This window comes from Mastigoproctus giganteus, chromosome 12 (assembly GCF_048544385.1).
Source record: "Mastigoproctus giganteus isolate SK-2022 chromosome 12, ASM4854438v1, whole genome shotgun sequence".
In the NCBI taxonomy this organism is placed as follows: Eukaryota; Metazoa; Arthropoda; class Arachnida; order Uropygi; family Thelyphonidae; genus Mastigoproctus; species Mastigoproctus giganteus.
Window position 1 is genome coordinate 20,138,630 of NC_143586.1, and position 26,004 is coordinate 20,164,633.

The following is a 26,004-nucleotide window of genomic DNA, read 5'->3' on the forward strand; positions in this document are numbered from 1 at the left end:
ATGAAACTGTGAAACATGAATGAGACAGTCCAAAAGTAAACGTTTTCTGTGCAGTATTTACTACCTTGACATACTGATTGAGTGGTTGCTGCTGCGGCTGACATAAGACAGAAACAATTTCATTTTGCAAGACTGGACTCTGCCACATTTTCACAGGGAAGTTAGAAAGTTTTTTAATGACAATTATCCACATTGCTGGACTGGCCATGTTTTCTGTGATGACAAACCTTTACTTTGCTGGCCACCGAGATCACCGGACCTCACTCCCTTAGATTTTTATCTATGGGGTTTTGTGAAAGATTTGGTGTTTGTGCCCCAGGTGCCATCACTTCCCCATGTAAACAACACACACACATACCCGGCCATCCACATGGTGCAACAGGAAACATGATTCATCAGACCAGATGACCTTCTTCCAATCACTCAAGGTCCAGTTTCAATGCTTGCGTGCCCACTGTAGGCACTGTCGCTGGTGAACTATGGTTAGCATGGGCATTCAGAGCAGCCTGTGGCTACGCAGCCCCATTTTCAGAAGGGTTCTATGTACTGTGTGTGTTTTGTGACACATTACTCCTGTTATCAGCATTCCAATTACCAGCTAGTTGCACCACAGATGACCTTCTGTTGCCACATACCATCTGGAAAAGCCTTCGCTCACCTTGAGCATCGATGAGCCGTGGTCGTCCAACACCTCGCTGGCAGTTCGTGGGTTCCCCCTCCTCAGACCACTTTCGGTAGGTACTAACCACGGCTGACCGTGAGCACTCCACCAGCCGTGCCATTTCAGATATGCTCTGATCCAGTTATCTGGCCATTACAATTTGGCCTTTGTCAAACTCACTTACGTCTGCTGCCTCTCCCATCTGAAGAACAAGAGTAACACTGATTAACAGAGCTCAGTATCAGGTGTTTTTTATACCGTGTCCCGACCCACACATGGTGCGTAGTTCACCTGCAGTTGCTTCAATTTGCATAACGACTCGTTGGTCATAATGTTTTGCCTCATCAGTGCATATATTTTAATTACAAAAATATGGGAAGAGGCCCATATTTTTGTAAATATGGGTTGGGACATGAAAGCTTGCATGCCATTTCTGGCAACTCTCACAAAGTACACTTGTAGTGCATTTTATGCTAGTTCTTTTTCTAGGTTCATGTTCATGACCTAGTAATCACAGATGATATTTTGGACTGTTTTCCATATAAGTCAAGATTATTATCTAGAAGATGCAATTGCTCAGTTATCTTGAGCAGGTGATTGCTGAGTCACTGCCTCTTCAGGAAATTAGTATCAACTTGAATGACTTTGGACACTGAGAGCAAGAGATCACAGCTCTATGATTAAAAAGTTCCTGTGCACATGGGTTCTGAAAGACATGCTATGTTATTTGATTTTTAGGAGCATTAGCAACTAAGGCCATATTGCTCCGGGGACATGCGGTGGTCATTCCGACCTTTCCGCATTTGGTGGTCACGGGTTCGAACCCTGGTCTAATCAAGAAACGTGTGCTCCGCACTGCCTCTTCAGGAAATTAGTATCAACTTGAATGACTTTGGACACTGAGAGCAAGAGATCACAGCTCTATGATTAAAAAGTTCCTGTGCACTTGGGTTCTGAAAGACATGCTATGTTATTTGATTTTTAGGAGCATTAGCAACTAAGGCCATATTGCTCCGGGGACATGCGGTGGCCGACCGGGCTAGCCGAGTGGGTAAAGTACCTGCCCGGCAACCCAAAGGTCGCGGGTTCGATTCCCGCCTCGGGCTTGGATCAAAGTACTGCAAAAACCTTGGGAGGTGCAATATGGCCACAGAAGCCGATGCGCCAACAACTACCAAATCAAAAAAAAAAAAAAAAAAAAAAAGACATGCGGTGGTCATTCCGACCTTTCCGCATTTGGTGGTCACGGGTTCAAACCCTGGTCTAATCAAGAAACATGTGCTCCGCACTGCTACTCCTGCCCACCAGGCTACGGAGGCATCACAAGACGTTAGTCTCTTTACCTATTTCAGTAGTACCAGTATTATTACTCTCTGCTGTGGAGAGAAAGTCCACCACTTTGTTTTTCTTTCCTGGTAAATAACATACTTCTGTGTTCTCGCTTTAATATCCTATGGTTTTTGTCTCTCAAATTTTGTATGAATGAGAGTGGCTTATAGTCTTAGCACATGTAGACCTTTCATTTGCTTAAAAGGAACTTCTTTTTCACCAAGAGTAAACATCTTCTAGAACTTCCCATTCAATTGTTGAATATCTTTTCTCTGCTGGACTCAATCCTCTACACCAGCGTTTCCCAAACTGGGGTTCAGAGGGTCCACAAAATGTTCAGAAGGGATATAAAGCAATGTGTTTATTTTCCTAATATACTGATAGAATCACGAGTTTTAGAACATAGTTTTATAGAACATTTCTTATTTTAATATTAGTATTAAAATAAGAAATGTTCCCTAACAAATATAAAAAATATATGTGCCCTAACAGAGCACATCCAATCCCCACCACTAGTGCTTTTAATTGTATACATATTTCATATTATTCGTTCTATGTATAGCAAATTGATGATAAAGTTGGTATTATATATCTAGGTTGTTGTTATTTGGTTTTCAGGAGCATTAGCAACTAAGGTCATATTGCTCCGGGAATATGCGGTGGTCATTCCCTGACCTTTCCGCATCCTCCGTATTTGGTGGCGATGGGCTCGAACCCAGGTCTAATCAAGAAGCGTGTGTTACGCACTGCTGCTTCTTCCCACCTGGCTACGGAGGCGCTTATATATACATATACACCTGGTCGTCGACTTACGACCGACCGCACTTACGACCACAAAAAAAAAAAATAATAATAAATTAATTAATCGATGATGGGAGGCCTGAAGACAGCACCAGGCACATACACCCAGTCACTCTCTCTCACATACACCCAGTCGCTTTCAAGTATCTGTTGCGTGTGGTGTATTAATTAAAATTCTACTGAAATACGCATAAAATGTTCAGTAAAAGGAAAATGACTTCATCTACATATACGCCAGCTAAAAAGTCAAGGAAAACTATTGATTTAGAGTGTAAAATGAAAATTATCCAGCAGTATGAAGGTGGAAAGAAAGTGAATACGATAGCATGTGACTTGAAGTTATCACATTCCACGGTATTGACGATACTTAAGGACAAAGAAAGAATTCGGGAAGCTGTGAAAGGTTCTGCACTTATTAAGTCTACAATTTTAACCAAACAACGACAGGAACCCATCCATGAAATGGAGAAATTGTTGTTTATGTGGATGGAAGATTTAATACAAAAAAATACACCCATGAGCCTTCACACAGTGCAAGCAAAGGCTAGAAGTTTGTTTCAGTTTAAAATCACGCGCCGGAGACGATTACACAGAAGATTTTCAGGCTAGTACTGGGTGGTTTAAGCGTTTTTAAAAAAAGATTTTCTTTGCATAATGTCTCTATAAATAAACATTTCCTACCTCAACCCAAGAACATGGCCCTGACGATGCACAACCCAGCACAAGCAAAGATTGAAAATTGATTTTGTAAATTTCATTTGTATTAATTTTTACATTAATTTTAGATTGTATTTTTGTGTTTACAGTACATTATGTACAATATAATTAAATATAATTATAGATTGTAGTTTTGTTTTTTTATAAACAGTATGAATAATAAACCAATTAAAATGTAGAGAACGTTTGAATTTAACCTCATAGAGAGAGAGAGAGATAGCCTAGGCGTAGAAACGAAGGTATATTCAGTATCGCTAAGTAAAAGATAAAAACATTACTGTATTTAAAATGAAAAATAAAAGATTATAAAAATAAATCATAAAGATGATAAAAAGATTAGAAAGGTTAAAAAATACTGTTAATAAATATATGGCCGACATACGACCGGATCGACTTACGACCTGTCAGTCAGAACGGAAGTCGGTCGTAAGTCGACGACCAACTGTATATATATATATATATATATATATATATATATATAAGTAAAAATAAGAATAAAGTTGAGTTGTTTCACCATAAAACCTTGAATTTTTTTTTCCTCCATAAAACTCAGTGTCCGTACATATATATATACATACACACAAACATATGCATTATATACAGGGTGTCTCAAAAATATTGGTACAAACGTTTAGGGGAGGTAGATAACATCTAAAGGAATTTGAATCACAGTCACCCATAACAGGAAACATCACCGTAAGTCGGTACACGGCGCTGTTCACGAGAGAGAAAATTTCTGATTTACTCATTCAAGCAGTAGTCGCATGCTCTTCGTGAGGCGACTACTACTCATTCAAGCAGTAGTCGCCTCACAAAGAGCATGCATCGATATATGAACTGTGAGCTGGCAGACATGCACCTAGTGTATGGATTAGCAGAGGGCAATGGACGAGCCGCTCAACAAATTTATGGAGAATGCTTCCCAAACAGACATGTACCGGACCACCATTCGTTTGCGTGTGTGCATAAAAATTTGTGCGATTATGGGTCATTTAGAGGTAACAGGAGTAGTGTGGGCAGACCACGTTCAACGCGAACTCCCGCCATGGAAGAAACTGCGTTGAATGCCTTCCAGAATAATCCTACTACCAGCACATGTGCCGTTGCCTCAGGAGTGTCTCGTTGCAGTGTACAGTGTCTGGCACCACGATTCCTTACACCAATTTCATCTCCAAAGGGTTCAGTTACTGCTCCCACAAGATCATCCTGCACGTGTGGCTTTTGTGCAGTGGTTTCTCCGAGAAAGTGTTCAAGACTTGAATTTTCCAGCCTATGTTTTGGTCACAGATGAGGCTTATTTCACTCGGGAAGGCTTATTCAATCAGCACAATGCTCATGTGTGGGCTCACGACAACCCACATGGTGTGCGCCCCCATGCGGCACAACATCACTTCGCAATAAATATGCGGGCAGGTATGGTCGGTGACTGCTTAGTCGGCCCATACCTCTTATCATCCCGCACGAACTCCGCTAAATATTGGATCTTTCTTGAACAAGTTCTACCAGGGTTACTTGACGATGTTCCAGCAAATGTGAGACGCAACATTTGGTTTCAACATGACGGGGCACCTGCCCATTATGGAAGGTGTGTTCTTGACCATTTTAACAGCCATTTTGGGCGTTGACGGATTGGCCATGGTGGACCCGTTGCCTGGCCCCCACGTTCACCTGATTTATCGAGCCTTGATTTCTTTCTGTGGTGGGCCCTCAAATCTATCGTGTATGAATCGCCTATGGAGATGGAAATGGATCTCGTGGCGAGACTCGTCTGTGCTGCTGCTACTGTCAAAGAAACTCCAGGTGTGTTGGACCGTGTCCGCCAATCCATGCCGCGTCGGTGTCACGCATGCATCGCGTCTCATGGTGGAATCTTAGAGCATCTGTTGAAACATCATGAAATGCATCCATCTCGTACTCCATTGTTAATATTATGTCAAATAAATGTTTGCTACTAATTACTGTCTTGTGTCATTTTGCTTCTTGTGCCTCTGCTACTACTTTCCCGTGACATTTCCGGTTATGGGTTCCTATGTGATTCCCATTCCTTTAGATGTTACCTACTTCCCCTAAACGTTTGTACCAATATTTTTGAGACTCCCTGTATATGTAGGGGTCTGCAAACTTTTTTTTGATTTTTGAAGGGGTCTGCAGATCTCAGCAGTTTGGGAACTGCTGCTGTAGACAAAAATGCAATTGGTTTGAAGGAACCATTCTCTATTTGATATATTACAGTTGCAACTGCTTTACCAGAGGCATCAGGTGATATAGAATGGGTCATTCCCCTTAGGGTGGCCAGAACTGAAGCTGTGGTTATTTTGTTTTTTAGTAGTTCAAATGCTTAATCCTTACCCCATATGAACTTATCTTTTTTGGTTAATCTTACAATTGGAGCACTATGTCTGGATATTCAGGGATAAATGTTCAGCATTCTTCTCAGGAGGTCTAATACCTTCTGGAGCTATGAGGTCACCAGGATAATTGACTTCTGTTTGGAAAAAGGAGCATTTGGATCATCTGATGTACAAGTTGGATTCCTTCAGTATATGGAATATTTCCCTTAATAGTTTCTTATGCTCCACGAGATCCTTGCAATAAACTAGTAACTCATCCTGGAAGCATAGTATGCCTTAACCAGAAGTTCTGCCATGACATGATTCATTAAGAACTGGAATCACTGAGGAATAATTTTTTGCTCCCTAAGGCATCTGACAAGCTTACCTAACATTTTTCTATCTGTGGATTTCTGGTTGGAAAGTTTGTTAGATACCAACTAGTTATGACTGCATCAAGAATGATACTGCAGCAGACTTGGCACATCTTTAGTAATGTTGGCTCAGTTTTGTTTATAACAATGGCACTGCTGATCAGGGCTGTCAAAGCATTTCCAAACCTATACCACAGAGAGGTCTGAATTCAATCCCTCCACCACCTGGTTGAATATTTTCTAATACTCGGCACTGCTATGAGAAATTATTAAAATGCCAAGAATGACTCTGACAACATTGTTATATTCCATGCTTCCTTATACACCTATCAGTTTCCTGACAAGGACCACTATACAATTCTTTCATATGGTAGGTTTTCACATTGAAACTGACAGAACTGATCAATAAAATATGTTTCTTTACTTTCAACGATACAATGAGAACCACAAAGTTTCGAGTACTGAGAAGTACTGGAAACTTAATTTTTTTTAAAAATAAATAAAAAATTTGATCTCCAAAGTTTCTGCCTCAGCTAACCCGGTTGGGTAACCTCCAATGTATGAATTCTGTATGGAGCAAGCAGACTTTCGTACAGCAATAACTCTGACAGATTCTCCATTTATTTATTTTGACCTTGACTGTCATTATGTTGTAAAACCCACATAGCAACCAGCAGACTTTCGACTGCGGTAAGGAAACATGTTTGGTCTTAAGAATTCATGATGGAAAGTTGCTGGCTGCCAAACTAAGTCAGGAATTTATCAAATTTATTCAGAGTCATTCAGCTTCTGCTATGAGTGCATTAAAAATATTTGAAGTTGCAACTCTTCATCAGATCATATCAGAATACAAATCACCTCAAACAGTCCAACCTATGAACTTTCACTAATACTTTTTATTTTTAATGTATATACAAAATACCTTTCATGGTAAAGTTTTACTACATCAACTTGCTTTGACATTCAACATGTACTGTTTCTGCATTTGTCTCTCACTGGCCTTTTTTAGCTACAAGTAACATGGAAGTGGCCTTTATTAATTTACTGGCAGGAAAGGGCAGTGCTTCTACTCTATTCAGCAATATGAGTTAAGTGTTAAAAATACAATTTATTTTCTTTAAAATAACTCTTTAATTATATTATTTTTTAAAAAGACTTAAGTTCTTTTATTATTAATAACCTTTACTGCTTTCCAAGCTGCAAGGGAGAAAAATATAATAAGCTGCAAGGGAGAAAAATGTGCCAAAAATTTTCCTTTTTTTGGCAAACTGGACAATTACAGCAAGCTATTCTCAAGAGTGTAATCATGGTTGAATTCATTAATGAAATTAGGGAAAAAAATTCTGATTTTAATGCAGGTTTACTATTTTTTTGTGAAAAGAAAAAGATAGAGAAAAAACAGCATTTTTGCAAAAGACAAGAAACTTCATGGTATACCAATTCTAGTATGAAACTGATGGGAAAAGGGGTCAAAAAGATGGATTCTTCATTATAAATTGGAGAAATAAGGCTCCAACAGAAAATCATATGCATGCAGTGCTTATAAATAACTGAATATATCATTATTTCTCAAACCTTTCCATAAAGTAAGTGCCACCAATTGATGTAAGCGAGGATGACCACGTGGATGGCTATCCTGATCCTTGCTACTGGACCACCGTAAAGCAGATGACAAGAAAGATAGCCTCTCTGGAGATTCAGCTTGCATCAGGCTAAACAGCTGACCTAATTTATCTGAAAGTAATTATTCTGGTCATTACCCACATTTAACTTTCTACAGCTTTTATGAAATAACTCAAAATCCAAAGGCATCATAATCAAATATTATAGTCTAAGAGGTTCATTATAGGGGAAAAAAAAAAAAAAAAAAGCAATAAAAGATCAAGAACTTTTAAATACTTAAAAAAAAGAGGACCATATTACTAAAATATTAACTTTATCTAATTAATCAACTAATTATTGGCAACCACCTCAACTAAGTGATAAAAAATACGGATTTTTAATGGATCACTATGATTCATATCAGCAGGTGGCCCATCACAAGTTACTTAACTCATTGATTAAATAACAAAAAATTAATATAAAAAATTAGAATAGAAAATATAAAAATTAGCACCAGAAGCTATACTTGAAGTGCCCACAATGAATTTCATGTAAGCCAAAGCATGATTAAACTATAAGCTAATGAGAGTACTAAGATTATACTGTTTATGAGTGTACTATACAAGGAGCCCAAGCAGATATGCAAACATATCACTATCAGCAGCTCAACAGATGAAACAATAGGATTTGAATTTTTTAATTGGCTCAACATGCACTGTAGAAACGATACAATGACCTATAATAAAAAGAGACTGCTGATCACTGGTCTAGTGCAGAGGTTTCTAAACTTACCATATCCTCTCTCTTTAAAATTTTTCATAGATTTCATGTTCACAGCTTCCAGAACAAGTACATATAAACAGACCTGACATAAAAATTTAGCTATGAGTTAATACTTTTATAGGCATCTCCGTAGCCAGGTGGGAAGGAGCAGCAGTGCGTAGCACACGCTTCTTGATTAGACTGGGGTTCGAGCCTGTCACCACCAAATAAGGAGGACGCGGAAAGGTCAGGGAATGACCACTGCATATTCCCGGAGCAATATGGCCTAGTTGCTAATGCTCCTAAAAACCAAATAACAATACTTTTATAAATTAATATACTTTTCAATACATTTAATCTCAAAGATTGAAATAAAATATGCTTCACATGTGGATTAGAGCAAAGGTTTGTCTATATTTTGTTAAAAAAAGTGCTTCATAAACCCCCCCCCCCCACAACCAAAATCAAGTATGCCCCTGGGGGGGCAGACTTTGGGAACCTCTGGTCTAGCAGTGTTTCTTAACCAGGAGACAGTAAGTCAGCTCTAGAAGGTCGATGCTAAAGGGAAATATCTTTATATAAAAGAAATTCAATTATTATAATGGTATTTCAAAGTGTCACCGCAAGTGGAAACAGTGACTTTAAGGTGCCTTGTAAATCGTAAATGTTCATACATTTACCTTGGCTATTTCTTATCAGGCAGCATTGGTCAGCTGACAAATGTTGACATGTCTCTTAAAAGTGGCAAAAAAAAAAAAAAAAAACAATCAGGTAGTTCAGATTGTGAGATATGCCCTACCTGAAAAAAAGTAATGAAATAATTTTTGCAGAAATCAATAACCGGGACAGATAAACGAGAGCTATGATTGCCATTAGAACTCTGTTTTCTTCAGGATTTGCAAAATGATGAATATATCGATAAAACTTTTTTCCTGCATCCATCTCAACTTCCAAGCCACTTATAATAAAATGGGCGATTTTCTTGGGAGGAAAAAAAAAAAAAAAAGTGTGTGTGTGGTGGGGGGAGTGTTGCATTTCCAACAAGATTGGCAGCCTGGCACATTTTTATCAAACAGGCCCCTTCTGTCAGACATAATGGCACTGACTTCTTTTATTTCCTCCAAAGTGTTGATCTTTACCCATTGACTGTACAGTAATGACTCCTATCTCGTCTACATGATATTCGACAAATTAACATACATTTTGTTGACATTTGATCATAATCTGGTAAACTATAGTCTGTGTATTGATAACTCAGCATGTCTTCTTGTCATCATGGAAAGTAGTTTGGTTTTTGTTTGTATTTTAAGTTTGCAGTACTCAATCCTGTATTTTCAGTAATAAAATTTTTTTAATCAATTTGAAAACCTACCCTACACCCCTTCTTACTTTATATTAAAGAAAATATATTTCTATGCTATTATCCTTTCTTAGCAGATTTGAGATTTCTATTCACTTCTACATAATATCGGTGTTTAGATACACCATAGACACTCTTGATGATAGGCCAATAGCCTTGAACTTAATGATAGGCCAATAGCCCCCACCCACTGATGATAGGCCAATAGCCTTGAAACATGTCTGGGTGGTGGTACTCACTGAGAATAAGTAACAATAGTCTTCTCTATTAGTGAAGCGTTACTTATTTGAGGTAGTGCAGCATCATGGCAACTCGTCGTGAAGGCAGAGCACAATATGAGAAAGAGCAAATGATGCCCACAACAACTACTTTGTAGTTTTTTTAAGAGTGTCTATGGTGTATCTAAACACCGATATTATATAGATACTAAACTCTTAAAGTATTATGCCATGAGCATTTAATTATTTAAAAATTCACTTCTACATAAGTCAGTAACCTAAGTTTTCCTACTGACTTTATAATTAGTGATTTGACTTTATCATATTGATAGCATATGAAACTGCTTGTAAGAAAAGAAAAGTGTATATACAATCTCCGAAGAAATTGCAGTGTACATTACAAAAATAAGAATTATAAGAACTCCTTAACAACTTATTAGTATTAAAAAACAATATAAATGCAAAAAGTAAAGCATGCAGCACATTCCGAGAATGGACTTCCTAATGCACTTAATATGTGGGCCACAGTTCTTTTTAACTTTAATCTTTAGAAGAAAATCTTAGGCAAATTATATTTAGAGAGTACAACTATTACAGTGTTCACAGGCCAAGTGCTAGATAGTCCACCGCATCAAAATTGTTGGTAACTCTCTAGGAAACATCTGAATAAAGTATAATCTCGCTGCCTTTACCCTACCTGTGTGTGGGGAGGGAAGGGAAGCCAAGTTATAGTAGTAATGGCAAATGATGCATAAAGGCAGCCTTACATAGAACCAGTAAAAAAAAAAAAAAAAAAAACCCAGTTCACCGATCCATGCATTCCAAGAATTTGCCTAGTTCTTCCTTGAATTTATTTAACCCATCCACTTCTAACAACAACAGATGCAAGCCTGTTCCAACAACCAACCACCTGCTGGCTGATGGCAAACTTACGTAGTCAGTCCTCGTATAGCATGATAATTGTGTTCCTGGAAACCCTCGGTGAAATGCAAAATCGTGCAATATAAACATCAGGCCCTATGGGAAAAATAGGGTTAGGTGCCGACCACCAAGATTGAACACACATTTGTAATCAAAACATTACCAAACACAATAAATTATCATAATAAAATACGTAAGTATTTTATTACGATAATTTATTGTGTTTGGTAATGTTTGGTTAGTCGTAATAAAATACTTACGTATTTTATTACGAAATAAAATATTGCTAATGCTTTTGCTTCTATTGTAAGCAAACTTGTTTTTTGTTTGATTTTCTATCGAAACAGATGACAGCTGTTCCATCTCTTCCAATTCTTTGTGTCTTAATCTAATGGATTTTAATTACACTTTGAGTTGTTCCTGCTATAAAAGTTTTTATTTTCTCTGCATTCTTTGTAATTCTCGGCATTGCCTCATTTAGGACTGTAGCACGTGCAATATCACATGGTTTTTCATTTCGCTCAAAGCGTTTCACAATTTCATATTTTTTCTCTATCGACAGAGGCGGACTGGCCATAAGCCTTACCAGGGAAACCACAGTGGGTCGGAGGCCGGTGTGATTTTGGCCATAAACGCTAGTATGAGGCCATTACAAATTTTCCCGGGTAAGAATTTTTGACCCAGTTTGCCTCTGTTTATCGACACTGCTTTTCTTTTTCTCTCTGAATCTGCAGTGTCTTCACCAGGATGCTTCCTTTTCACACCTTTTAAGTATTTTACTCATTTTTAAGGAATAAAGTACAATTACAAAATGAGGAGGCACGCTTGATACACATAAACAAAGCTGTGCGCATGTAGCAACTGAATAAACAACACCGTAAAGGCAGAGACAACTCTACCTCACTAGCTTACATTTTACTAAAGCACATTTCTGGGGGTTACTACCATAAAACAATAAAAACAATTTCCAGTTGCATTCCTGCTAGCGGAATCTGTTATAAACTGGTAGTAAACTCGATCTAATTGCATTTGCGATAATACCGATAGCTGGAATTTTACGTTATTATGGTGAAATGCGTTTCCCCTTCACTGATATAAAAAACATAAATACATTTTCAGAATCTTCTCTTCCTTCCTATCACGTTGCGTTCAGTTGGGGTGATTCCGGTCCGACTGCCATTTCTTGTAAACACAAAGGCGAATCGTGCATAAGCGAATTCGGTTCGTGTTATATACGATATTGTTCCCCTATTTATAAATCGTGTATGACTGAATTTTTGTAGTGTAAACACACGTTATACGAGGACTGACTGTATATCTATTCTGCAACCATCCTTCCTCAACTTGAATTTATGCACCTTTAGGAGTGTGGTCTCAGCAAGTGGAAGAGTGCATTAACATTCAGCTTACTCAATCCATCCATCCAAGGCTTTAAAAAAACCTCAATCAGATCTCAGAGCAAGTGCCTAGTCTCAAGACACTACAATTTCCAGAACTGAAGCCTCTCTAGATAAGAGCACCTTTTTGTTTCCTTTACCAGTCTGGTTACCCTTCTCTGTATTTTCACTCTAGGAAGTGATATCTCCAAAACTGTGCACAGTACTCAAGATAAGACCTAACCATGGCTTTTATACCAAGGTATAATCATCTCTTTATTCCCGCTAGCAAATTTCTGTATATCCTTGACAAAACTACATGGGCTGTCCAGACAGCATGCCTGTACTGCTCAGACAATTTCATGTCTTACTGCACAATTATCCTGAGATTTTTTTCATTCTCCACTACTTTGAGTGTTGTATCACGCAGTTGATAAGTTGCTCAGGGGTTACTGCTAACCATATGCAGTACCTTGCATTTGTCAATGTTAACCTTAAACTGCCATTTCTCAGCCCACGACCTAATTTTCCTAGACTTGTTGCAGCAGCTCACACTGATGATTGTCGTTAAACAACTTACAAACTTTTGTATCATCTGCAGACTTAGACATTAAGTATGATATACCACTTCATCAATACCATTGATAAATATTGAAAACAACTATGGGCCCAGCACCGAACCCAGGGAAACACTATTAATAACATTAGTCCATAAATTCCATAAAGAAAAGTCCCCAACGATAATCGTCATTATAAAGGAACAACCAGGTGGCAGTGATCACAGTGTACTGATGTGGGATTTACTTAAAGATATAACTATATAATATCGGTGTAAATACACCATAGTTAACCCATAGATTTGAGCTACGATTGTAGGGTAGAAGGCATCGTTTTAATTGTATCTCATAATGTGGTTGCCTTCACAACAAGATGAATTACTTCAAATAAATAACGCTTCTCTAGTAGAGAAGACTACTGTTATTTATTTTCAGCGTACCACCACCCAGACGATCGTTTCGAAGCTTTTTGGCTTCGTCATCAGTGGGCGGGTAGGTAATACAACAAGCCATCTCAGTTGCGAAGTTATATCCACATTATGAGAGATGCCAGAAGGGTGTGGTGGTAATGTATTTGGAAAATTAAATGCACTAGGCATAATCCTTATGGGTTTTGATAATTAACTATATAATATCGGTGTAAATACACCATAGTTAACCCACAGATTTGAGCTACGATTGTAGCGTTTTCCAAATACATTACCACCACACCCTTCTGGCATCTCTCATAATGTGGATATAACTTCGCAACTGAGATGGCTTGTTGTATTACCTACCCGCCCACTGATGACGAAGCCAAAAAGCTTCGAAACGATCGTCTGGGTGGTGGTACACTGAAAATAAATAACAGTAGTCTTCTCTACTAGAGAAGCGTTATTTATTTGAAGTAATTCAATAGTAGCTATCTTGTTGTGAAGGCAACCACATTATGAGATACAATTAAAACGATGCCTTCTACGCTACAATCGTAGCTCAAATCTATGGGTTAACTATGGTGTATTTACACCGATATTATATAGTTAATTATCAAAACCCATAAGGATTATGCCTAGTGCATTTAATTTTCCAAATAAATTAAAGATATAATTACCATCAGGGGTAAAGGAAAGGGTTTTGCTTCCATAAGGGTGACTACAGTGGTCTCAGACAGTTTTTAAATTCTGTATAGTGAGGCCAACTGATGCTGTTACCAACAGCAAATTCTAAGGGGGATGCATTCAAGAAATTAATCATGGAAGCTATTAGACTTTTCATACCCATAAGAAATATTCTTCAAGGTTTAGGCTTAAATGGTTGTCAAATGAACTAATGAGACTCGGGGCAGAGAAGAAAAATGATTGGGATGCATATAAATTATCAGACAACACAGAAGCCTACGGCAGATATAAGCTAGACTGTAATCAAGTCACAAAGGAGATTAGGCAAGTGAAGGCAGATTACGAGAAATCTTTGGCAAAGGACACTAAGAAAAACAGCAAGGATTTCTTTACTTATATAAACTCTAAAAGGAAGGGGATGAATCAGATTGGTCCATTTGATATCAATGGTGTGACTGTTGATGATGCTGCTCAGATAGCAAACAAACTGAATGAGTATTTTGCATCAACATTCACACATGAGGAGTTATTAAGGTTTGAAAATGGCAGAAGGTTATCGCAGGGTGCTTATTGATTTTGTAATAACTGGGAGCAAAGTGGAGGAGAAATTGTTGAAGTTAAACATAAGAAAGGCACCTGGGGTGGATGGGATCTATCCAGTTATATTAAAGTAGGTGGCAAAGGAACTAAGCAAACCCTTAGCAATAATTATGAGAGCATCCTTAGACTCAGGGGAAGTCCCCACGAACTGGAGATGTGCATATGTATCCCCAGTTCACAAAGGGCGATCGAAGGATGACACGAGTAATTACAGACCAGTTAGTTTAACTTCTGTTCCGGGTAAAATAATGGAGTCACTGGTTAAAGATGCATTGCAGGATCATCTAGACAAGACTGCAGCAATAATTCAGACACAGCATGGATTTGTTAAGGAAAAGTCTTGTCTGACAAATTTGACTGGATATTATGATGTGATGATTGGATATTATGGATGCAAAAAATAATTTTGATATCATATATACTTGGATTTCAGGAAATCTTTTGACACTATTGTGCAGGGAAGGCTACTGCACAAACTGGAGCAGTATGGTATTAAGGACAAGTTGCTACAATGGATAAAAGGGTGGTTGAGTGGGAGAAGACAGAGAATGGTAATCAATGGTTGCTGCTCTTCATGGACTAATGTTATTAGTGGAGTTATCCAGGGTTCAGTTTTGGGCCCACTATTGTTTTGTATATTTATCAATGATATTGATGAACGTTTTGCTTGAGTGTGTACAGAGAAGGGTAACAAGATTGGTGAGGGGGATGAAGGGATCCTCTTACCAAGAGAGCCTTAAGTTCTACAAATTGCAGCAGCTGGAGCCTAGGCACCTGCGAGGTGATCTCATTGAGGTGTATAAGGCTTGAATGAGTTGAGCACACTGAATTATGATGGGATTCTTCCACTTACTCAGATTACGAATCTAAGGGGGCATAAATTCAAATTGAGGAAAGACAGTTGTAGAATAGATGTGAGGAAATTTGTCTTTAGCCAACGGGTGGTTAATTGCTGGAACACACTTCCATCATCTGTTGTTGTGGAAGTTGATAGCTTAAATAAATTCAAGGAGGAATTGGATAAACTTTTAGAGGGAATGGTTGAGTGAATTTTTTTTTTTTTTTTGGCTGATGCTACATAAGCTCATACGCTTGCTTCCTTGCATTGCATGCCTCTATTACTATTATTGTCTTCTTCCATCTAACCATCCCTTTATCCATAGCAGTAATTTTCCCTTAATGATATATTGCTCCAGTTTTTACAGTAGTCTTCCATGGGCAACAGTATCAAAAGCTTTTCTGAAATACAAGTATATGATATCAAAATTATTTTTTGCATCCAGTGACCATATCACAGTATCCAATCAAATTGGTCAGACAAGACTCCCCCTTAATAAACCCATGCTTGTCTGAATTATTACTGCAGTCATGTCTAGATGATCCTGCACTGCTTCTTTAACTAGTGACTGCATTATTTTCCCCGGAACAGAAGTTAAACTAACAGGTCTGTAATTACTCACATTGCCTTTTGATCCCCTTCAATAAATTGGGGATACATTCGCACATCTCCAGTTCATAGGGACCTTCCTTGAATCCAAGGATGCTCTCATAATTATGGCTAAGGGTTTGCTTACCTCCTTTTCTGACTTCCTTAATATAATTGGATAGATTCCATCCACTTCATGTGCCTTTTTTTATGTCCCTCTTCAACAATTTCTCCTCCTCCTTCCTTTCAGTTATAAAGTCATTTAACTCTTCGTTAGAGTTTGATAAACTTTTGGCATCTGCTTTCCTAAATAATTTCTCATGTGTGAACAAAGATACAAAATACTTATTCAATTTGTCCACAACCTGATCAGGGTCATCAACAGTTAACCCACAGACATCAAGTGGTCCAAAGTGATTCAACCCCTTCATTCTACTGTTAATATAAGTATAGAAGTCTTTGCTGTTTTTCTTTACATTCATTGCCACAGATATCTCATAATGTACCTTACCTTGCCTACCCTCCTCCTTTGTGACTTGATTTCAGACTAATTTATATCTACCATAGGCTCCTGTATCACCTGATAATTTATATGCACTTTTCTTCTCTGCCACGTGTGTCAATAGTTCGTCTGACAACCATTTTGGTCTAAAACTTGAACAGTATTTCATCATTAGTATGAAGAGCCTAGTAGCTTCTATGATTATTTCCCTGAATGTTTCCTATTTTTAATTTACTGTTGATATCATCAGCTGGTCCCACTGCACAGAATTTAAAACAGTCTGACACCAGGTAGTCACTCTTATGAAAGAAAAAGCTTTTCCCATTACCACTGACAGTAGTCGTCTTCAATTAAATTCCACATTAGTACACTGTGATTGCTACTACACCCAGTGGTGTAGCAGCGATCACAGTGTACTAATCTTTTACCTGCAGATTCTTAATGCATGAAAATCACAGCTGATAACCTTCGAGAGCAACAACCCTGCTTCTTCTACTTACCTCTCTAACATGCTGTAGTAGAAAACAATCATCCAAGAAATCCACAGAAGTCTTGTTAGTGTGTGAGTGACCACCCCATAATTTCTAGTCAACATCTGAAAAGTTAAAATCCCTATTGTGAGACATTCTGATTTGCTAGCCCACCCTATTTCTCTGTATAGCTGTTTGGTATTCTCATCACAGTCATTAAGACTAAAACACACTGCGACTCTCAATTTTGTTTTTCCAGTGCTTACATCACACTAAACTGACTCAACATTGCACTCTTACTAATGTTAACTAGATGCACTGCCTTAGATTTAATATGCTTCTTAACTAAGAGCATAACCCCTCCACCTCATCTGTCCTGTCTGTGTTTCCTATATACATTGTACACCCCATATTCAAATTCAGCACCACTTATGTCTGAGTGATACCATGTTTCTGCTATTCCTACAATGCCTACATTCGATGACTTAATCAGTACTTCAAATTCATCAAATTTATTTACAATGCTCCTAGCATTATGTACATACAAGTATACATGTACATGTTCTTACTCTTAGTGACCCTAACACAGTCCATGTGTTTATTTGTTCCATGATGGGAGACAGCAGGGCCTTAAGTCTCAGACAGTTTGCTTTTCAGACTGCTGCATGTACCAATAGTAGCAGTGCAAGAATCACTTTCACCTCTACCTGTGGCTCTCGTTAAGCTATTAGTCTGTGTATTCCCCAAGCATATTGGGGGGATACCATCAAGTGTATTCCATTCCTGTGAAAATAGTCTCTCTCTCTCTCTCCTGTTAAGCAGAAACCATGCTTCAAAAAATTCTTCCCCATGAGCCTTGCACATTCTCTCCAGGGCCAAATTGACAACATATACTCCCTCCTATTATGTATGGATAGAATTGCAGGAAACTTTCAAATTTAATCCTAACTCGTGACTTTTTCTCAACGTTGCCCTGTACTTGTTAAGTAAGTCCTCAGAGTTCCTACTCTTAATATCATTAGTGCCAATGTATACAACAATATCACCTTTTGTGTGCTTAAAAGATGATATCTGCTCTTTTCCATCAGATACTTTTGTTCCTGGCATACAATGCCTACATTCGATGACTTAATCAGTACTTCAAATTCATCAAATTTATTTACAATGCTCCTAGCATTATGTACATACAAGTATACATGTACATGTTCTTACTCTTAGTGACCCTAACACAGTCCATGTGTTTATTTGTTCCATGATGGGAGACAGCAGGGCCTTAAGTCTCAGACAGTTTGCTTTTCAGACTGCTGCATGTACCAATAGTAGCAGTGCAAGAATCACTTTCACCTCTACCTGTGGCTCTCGTTAAGCTATTAGTCTGTGTATTCCCCAAGCATATTGGGGGGATACCATCAAGTGTATTCCATTCCTGTGAAAATAGTCTCTCTCTCTCTCTCCTGTTAAGCAGAAACCATGCTTCAAAAAATTCTTCCCCATGAGCCTTGCACATTCTCTCCAGGGCCAAATTGACAACATATACTCCCTCCTATTATGTATGGATAGAATTGCAGGAAACTTTCAAATTTAATCCTAACTCGTGACTTTTTCTCAACGTTGCCCTGTACTTGTTAAGTAAGTCCTCAGAGTTCCTACTCTTAATATCATTAGTGCCAATGTATACAACAATATCACCTTTTGTGTGCTTAAAAGATGATATCTGCTCTTTTCCATCAGATACTTTTGTTCCTGGCATACATATTCTGGTGGAATAGGTTGGTTAGTAAAAACAGCCCATTCCACCTATCCTTGCACAACATATTTCCCATTTCCCCGACAATATTCACTGATAATAACTACCACTGGTGGGATCAGTGCATTTTGCCTCCAGATTGTCGCTGTGTTGTCTGACGCACGTGTGAACTTTGGTGTTGAGTTGGGCAGCTGAGAACATGATGGGCCTGCATTTTACTTCCTTCGAGAGCAACAACTCTACTCTTCAAACTCTCACAAACAACACCCATCCGAATGCTGAATTGGCACCTAATTTCTTCACTCTTCTGCACCTAGCATACACAAAAACATCCCCCCACGGGATCATATGCTGTTGCAGAAAGATCTGCTAAAATTTCACGTTGCACATTTTGTTAGTTTTTTATGTTGTAGAATTGCATCCTTCAGTTCTCCTCCGAGCCACAGCATATATCATGTTAGTTGCAATTTGTGCATGCTATGTTCACTTATTGATCACTTATCTTTTTTTATTGTTTTAAATTTTACAACACAAAAAAAAAAAAAATAAATAAAAAATAAAAAAAGCAAGTGAACAGAAATATCAATTAGTTGGTATGTATGTACGTAAGAATAAATTTATTTTTATTTTGCTAACCTGTGGAAAATATTCTTCCAATTTTCATATATCATTTAATTTTGCTAATTGGTAAGTAAGAAAGTATAAATTTGTGCTTTATATCTTTACTTTTATAGCCTGTGGATAATATTCCTCCTATTTTCACTTATTACAACCGATATTTAATAGAATTAAAATTAAATTCGCAAAAGTGATCACAATGACCAGACTTACTACGTATCGTATAGTGCACAGCATTTTATTATGGAGAGTCCATCATAAAGGCTGCGTGGCCCGGTCGGAGACAATCATAAGCCCGCTGTAAAGTGAAATAAGCAGGTGTTGGTTAATATTATCACTGGTTAGTAAAACCAGCCATTTTATAGAATCTAATTTCAAAAAAGTCAATTCAAACCAAATGCACTACACTCTCATCATTATATGCTTGGTTATAAGAATCAATTTTGAATGCCTCTGTGATATTTTTCTAAAGCACATTTCTGGAAGTCACTACCATAAAACAATAAAAACAAACAATTTGCAGTTACTGGTTTATTGGGTTTTTCTGTTAGTGCAATCTATTACAACTAGCAACTCGATCTTATTGTATTTGTGATAATACCGATAGCTGGAATTGTGAGTTTTTACATTACATTATTACGATGAAATGAGTTTCCCCTTCCTCGAAATCCTCAATCATATAAAAACATAAATTTTTCAGAATCTTCTCTTCATTCCTATTTTTTAAGCTTCGTAAACTTGTTACTCCGTATCTAACTTGCACGTATCATGTTAGTTGCGATTTGTGTGTGCCTGCAGTGTTCTTTGTTATTGATTACTTATCTTTTTTATTGTTTTAAAGCTTACAACCAAAAAAAAAGTCAGGGAACAGAAATATCAATTAGTAGGTACATATTACAGCATTAATTATTTTTCCGATTTTCACGTATCATTTAATTTTGCTAATTGGTAAGGTAATAAAGTGTAAATTTTTGCTTTATATCTTTACTTTTATTGCCTGTGGTGTGGATAATATTCCTCCTATTTTCACTTATTAGAATCACCATTTAATAGAATTAAAATTCAATTTGCAAACGTGATCGCAATGGCCAGTGCTTACTACATATCATAGGGTGAACGGTATTTTATTATGGAGAGTCCACCGTAAAGTGATTTGATCGTACAGTGAACCAATTGTAAAGCAGGGGTCCACTGTATTCCACTGCACTACTCATTATATGGTACAATATTCGTGTTAAAACCCTGATACAATAGCGGTATGAACAGTAAGCGAAAATAAGCTAACGAACATGACAGACTATTTAAAATATTCGTAAACACAACTTAATAAGTTATTTAATCAAAATGATGGTCAAGGAATGGGGTATATTCTTGCTTATGAATGTTTATGCCATATCTGAAAAAAATCATTAATTTTTACATGTCGTACCTCTACTTTTATCTACTAAATGAATTATGAATAGTTAAACTAATACAACCAATTTATCTACTAAAATATCTCAACCTCCCAAACATTTTCTCATTCACTTCAGAAACATATGTGCTCTCTTTCCAATCCCAATGATGTCCAGTTCCACATACAGTCAGTTAAGCCCCCACTTACTTTTTCTGACAGAATCTCAATTATCAGTTGCCTCAACCACTGCTCAGCTCAGCAGTGGTTGAGGCAACCACTGCTGAGCTGATTATTAATTATTCACTGTACAATTCCTTTCACTTCAAAGGTGGTACACTTTGCATATGCCCACACTAGCATTCCCTGTCAAAGACTTATAAATTGGAATCTTATCTATTTGATCTTCTCTGGCTTAAAATCTCTCCATTCTATCAAAGTCATCTGTTGTATCTATCATTCTCTCAACTACACTAATCGCTTGGAACATTTGGATTTATTTTCTCTGAAACCCTACTTTCTCCAATCCAACTTTCTTAAAATAGAGATAATTTCCTTGACAATTTTAAAGTTCTTGAGATCTTGCCCAGCTGGGCAAGATCTCGTGACTTTGCAATTACTAATGACCTCACCAAGATTATTCATTTATCTAACAGAATGCCAGACAAGCCCAACCGTACACCCAACATTCTTGACGTTTTTCTCACAAGTGACTCTTTTAAAGTCAAGGTGAGTGGTCTTCTAGGCACCTCAGATCACAACTTGGTGATGATCTCTTCTCCAATGGTGCCTTTCCCTCTTCATCATTCCTCGTGTGTTCTCTGACATCAAAAGAGTACCAAATGGGATGATCTCAGATATTCCTATTCTTCTTTTCCTTGATTGGATTACTGTTTTAAATCTTTTGACATGAATGTTTTCTCAGTTTGTGTCAGTGAAATTATGCTTCTAGGCATGAAATCCTATATTCCACTCCAACTTAAAATGTCATTCTTTTTTCTAAACTTTGGTTTTCCAATAAAACTGCTAAGGTTGTTCAAGATAAGAATATTGCATATTGCAATTGGCTTGCATCCAAAAGTCCAGTTCATTTTCTGCCTACACTAAACCTCACAATTGTAAAGCAATTATTAACAAATCTAAACTAGATTTTGCACAGATTAAGAAGTGAGAATTCAGTTCTCTTCCCAAAGCTGTTGTCTGCAACTTTTACTCCCATGTCCCACCTCTGTAAAAACCTGATAGTTCTATTCCTTCCACAACTAAAGATAAAGTTAACTTACTAGCATCCTCTTTTTCTACTGACTCATTTATTTACAATCTTGGTAAAGCACCACCTCCCATTCCCAGTACTCAATGCCTCCTGTGGAGTGAGGTAAAAGGGATGTCATAAGAATTATGAACAATCTTTATCCCATGAAAGGTCCAAATCCTAACGATATTCCTATGGTTGTTTTCAAACATACATGTTCCCGAGCTTGTTCTGGTACTATGTCACAATTTCACACCTTTTTATTCCACTGGTGTTTTTCCTTCTGCTTTGAAATTTGTTCAAATCCAGCTAGTTCCTAAAAAGAGTGACAAACTGCACTTGCCTCTACTCTTAGCATTAACAAATGATGTAAGAAAGCAAGCTTATACATATTCAGCAAAAAAAAAAAAAAAAAAAAAAAGACACCTGCCATTTCACCCGTTCATTCTCTCTAATAGCTATTTCTTTGAATTTAAGCTTTCAACTTCCACATGAACAGATAGAAGTTTGTTCCAGCAATCAACCACCCGCTGGCTAAAAGCAAAATTCTGCACATCTATTCTGCAACAGTTCCCCCTCAATCTGAATTTGCATCCCCTTGTGTGTGTTCTAAGCAACAGAAAGAATCCCATCAGCACTGAGCTTGCACAATCCACTCAAAGCCTTAAACAACTCAATCAGATAACCTCATAGGTGTTTAGTTTCCAGATGCTGCAATTTGCAGAACTGAAGTCTTTCTTGGCAAGAGCTCTCCTCATCAATCTCATTCTCTTCTGTGTACTTGTTCCAGCAGCTCCATATCCTTGCTAAAACAAGGCCTCCAGACCTGTATGCAGTACTCAAGATATGGTCTGACCATTGCTTTATACAATGTAATAATCACCCCCTTTATCCCTGCTAGCAAAATTCCTGTATATCTTTGACAAACTCCATGAGCTGTCCTGGCAGCCTGTCTGCACTGCTCAGAGAACTTTATATCTGACTGCATAATTACCCCCCATGCGAGTTTCATTTACCACTACCTCGAGTGCAGTAACATACAAGTGGTATGTTACTCTGGGATTACCACTACTAATATGCAGTATCTTGCATTTATCAATGTTAAAATTGTCATTTCTCAGCCAATCTGCCTAATTGTTCTAGATCTTGCTGCTGCAGCAGCATGTCTTCATTACTGTCATTAACCTCCCTGCCAACCTTACCATCATAATCTGCAAAATTAGACATTAAGCCCTTAGCAATATCATTAATAAATACAGACAAAAAAAAAAAAAAAAAAAAAACAATGGGCACAGCACTGAACCTTGTAGGACTCCACTAATAACATTAGCCCACGATGAGCAGTGTCCACTGATAACCACTCTGTCTCCTCCCACTAAACCATTCCTTATCAATAGCAGTAACTTTCCCTTATTGCCACACAGCTCCAATTTGTATACAGAAGTTGTTAATGTACAACAGTATCAAAAGCTTTCCTGAAATTGAAGTAATGATATCAAAATTATTTTTTGCATCCATTTCCTTCATGACCACATTGTGGTATCCAGTCAAACTGGTCAAACAATATTTCCCTTTAACAAACCCATGCTGTGTCTCAAGTATATTTGCGGTATTGTCTAGATTTTCTTGCATTACTTACATTATTGATTAGCATTAGCATTAGTAGAGGCATTTGATGCAAGAAAGCAAGCCTATGCAGCATCAGCCAAAAAAAATAAAAAAATAAATAAATAAAAAATAACCACTTCCACTTCACCCCTCTGTTCATTCGAAATACCTGTCCAGCTGAGCCTTAAACTTATTTAGGCTATCAACTTCCAAGACAAGGGATGGAAGTCTGTTCCACCCACCAACCATCCGCTGGCTAAAGGCAAATTTCCTCACGTCTATCCTACATCTGTCTTTCCTCAATTTGAATTTATGCCCTCTCGGGTGATTATTCTGAGCAAGAGGAAGAATCCCATCAGCATTGAGCATGCTCAAACCATTCAAGGCTTTATACATCTCTATCAGATCACCTCGCTGGTGCCTAGTCTCCAGACACTGTAATTTGCAAAACTTAAGCCTTTCTTCGTAAGAGCACCCCTTTGTTCCATTCACTAATCTTGTTGCCCTTCTCTGTACTCGTTCCGGCATCTCTACATCCTTCTTGAAATGAGGCCTCCAGACCTGTATACAGTACTCTAGGTGTGGCCTGACCATTGCCTTATACAAGGGAATAATCACCTCCTTATCCCTGCTACAAAAATTCCTATATATCATTGACAATACACCATGAGCTACTCTTGCAGCCTGTCTGCACTGCTCAGAAAACTTCATATCTGCCTGCACAACCACCCCCAGGTCCCTTTCATTCTCTACCACTGTCAGTGTAGTACCAAAGAGTTGATACGTTGCTCTGGGGTTGCTGTTTCCCATATGTAGTACTTTACATTTGTCAATGTTAAACTTCATTTGCCACCTCTCAGCCCATCTGCTCAACCTTTCCAGATCCTGTTGCAGTAGCATAGTGTCAGTAGTGTCCTTGACAACCCTGCCAACCTTCGTATCAACTGCAAACTTGGACATTAAGCTTAATATACCATCATCAATATCATTTATAAATTAATGTATCAACCGTGTGGTACTACACTCAGGGTTGTAGAAAATGAAAAGGACCTAAGGGTAATTGTGTGCAGTCAGATATGAAGTTTTCTGAGCAGTGCAGATGGTCTGCAAGTGTAGCTCATGTTGTCTTGTCAATGATATACAGGAATTTTTCTAGCAGGGATAAGGAGGTATCATTTTAGGAAGGATGTAGAGATGCTGGAACGAGTACAGAGAAGGGCAACAAGATTAGTGAATGGAATAAAGGTTTACTCTTATGAAGAAAGGCTTATGTTTTGCAAATTACAGTGTCTGGAGACTAGGTACCTGCAAGGTGATTACAGAATATAAAATCCACTGGTTATTGAGGTGTATAAAGCCTTGAAATGTTTGAGCAAGCCCAATTCTGATGGGATTCTTCCTCTTGCCCAGATTAATCACCTGAGGGGACATAAATTCAAATTGAGGAAAGACAGTTGTAGTAGAATAGATGTGCAGAAATTTGCCTCTAGCCAGCAGTGGGGTGGCTGCTTGTTGGAACAAACTTCCATCTGTCTTAGAAGTCGACAGCTTAAATAAATTCAAGGCACAACTAGACAAACATTTGAAGCGAATGGATGAGTGAAATGGGAAGTGTTTTTTTTTTTTTTTTTTTTGTTTGGCTGATGCTGTATAAGCTTGATTTTTTGCATCATATGCCTCTACTACTAATGCTTTACCAGTGACTCCATTATTTTCTCTGGAACAGAATATAAAACTAACAAGTAGAAAAGTTAGAACGCTACTCCATCACACTTTCCAAAATCATTGAGAAATTCATTAATGGCAACTCCTAAACTATATATTTGAAAACCTTCCACATGATTGATCATTGTCAATGTGGATTCCATTAATGTTGATCCACTGGTGATATATTGGCTTATGATACCCATCTGTGAAAAAATTCAATGGAAATGGTTGAAACTCAAGCAATTGCTCTTGATATTTCTAAGGCTTTTGATCACGTTTGACATAAACGGTCTTCTAAAGAAGTCTCCATATTTCACTCATTAAAAACAACAGGGCTTATAGAAAAAATAGGGATAGGGCAGAGCAACATTAAAAAAAGTTAGAAACCCAATAAAATTGCTAACAGGTTTAAACATCTTAAATTTCTAATAAATAAATATTACAGTAAACATGTCAAGATATGAAGTTTGCTTGATTGACATTTCTATTTGCCGACATTTCTTCTTTTTTTTCTTTCTTTGGATTGTAAAATTTAAAACAGCAAATAAGATAAGCAATCAATAACGATGAAACACG

General features: G+C 37.7%; 1 protein-coding gene across 1 annotated transcript in view; it reads right to left on the reverse strand.

Moving 5' to 3' along the window:
- The window catches only part of LOC150076760 (Golgi to ER traffic protein 4 homolog), a 116,164-nt gene that overhangs the window by 38,297 nt on the left and 51,863 nt on the right, over nucleotides 1-26,004 (reverse strand). Inside the window, exon 4 of the mRNA XM_090386855.1 lies at nucleotides 7,788-7,946. Within this exon, the coding sequence (XP_090242981.1) occupies nucleotides 7,788-7,946 (159 nt within the window). The remainder of the gene's footprint in view (nucleotides 1-7,787; nucleotides 7,947-26,004) is intronic.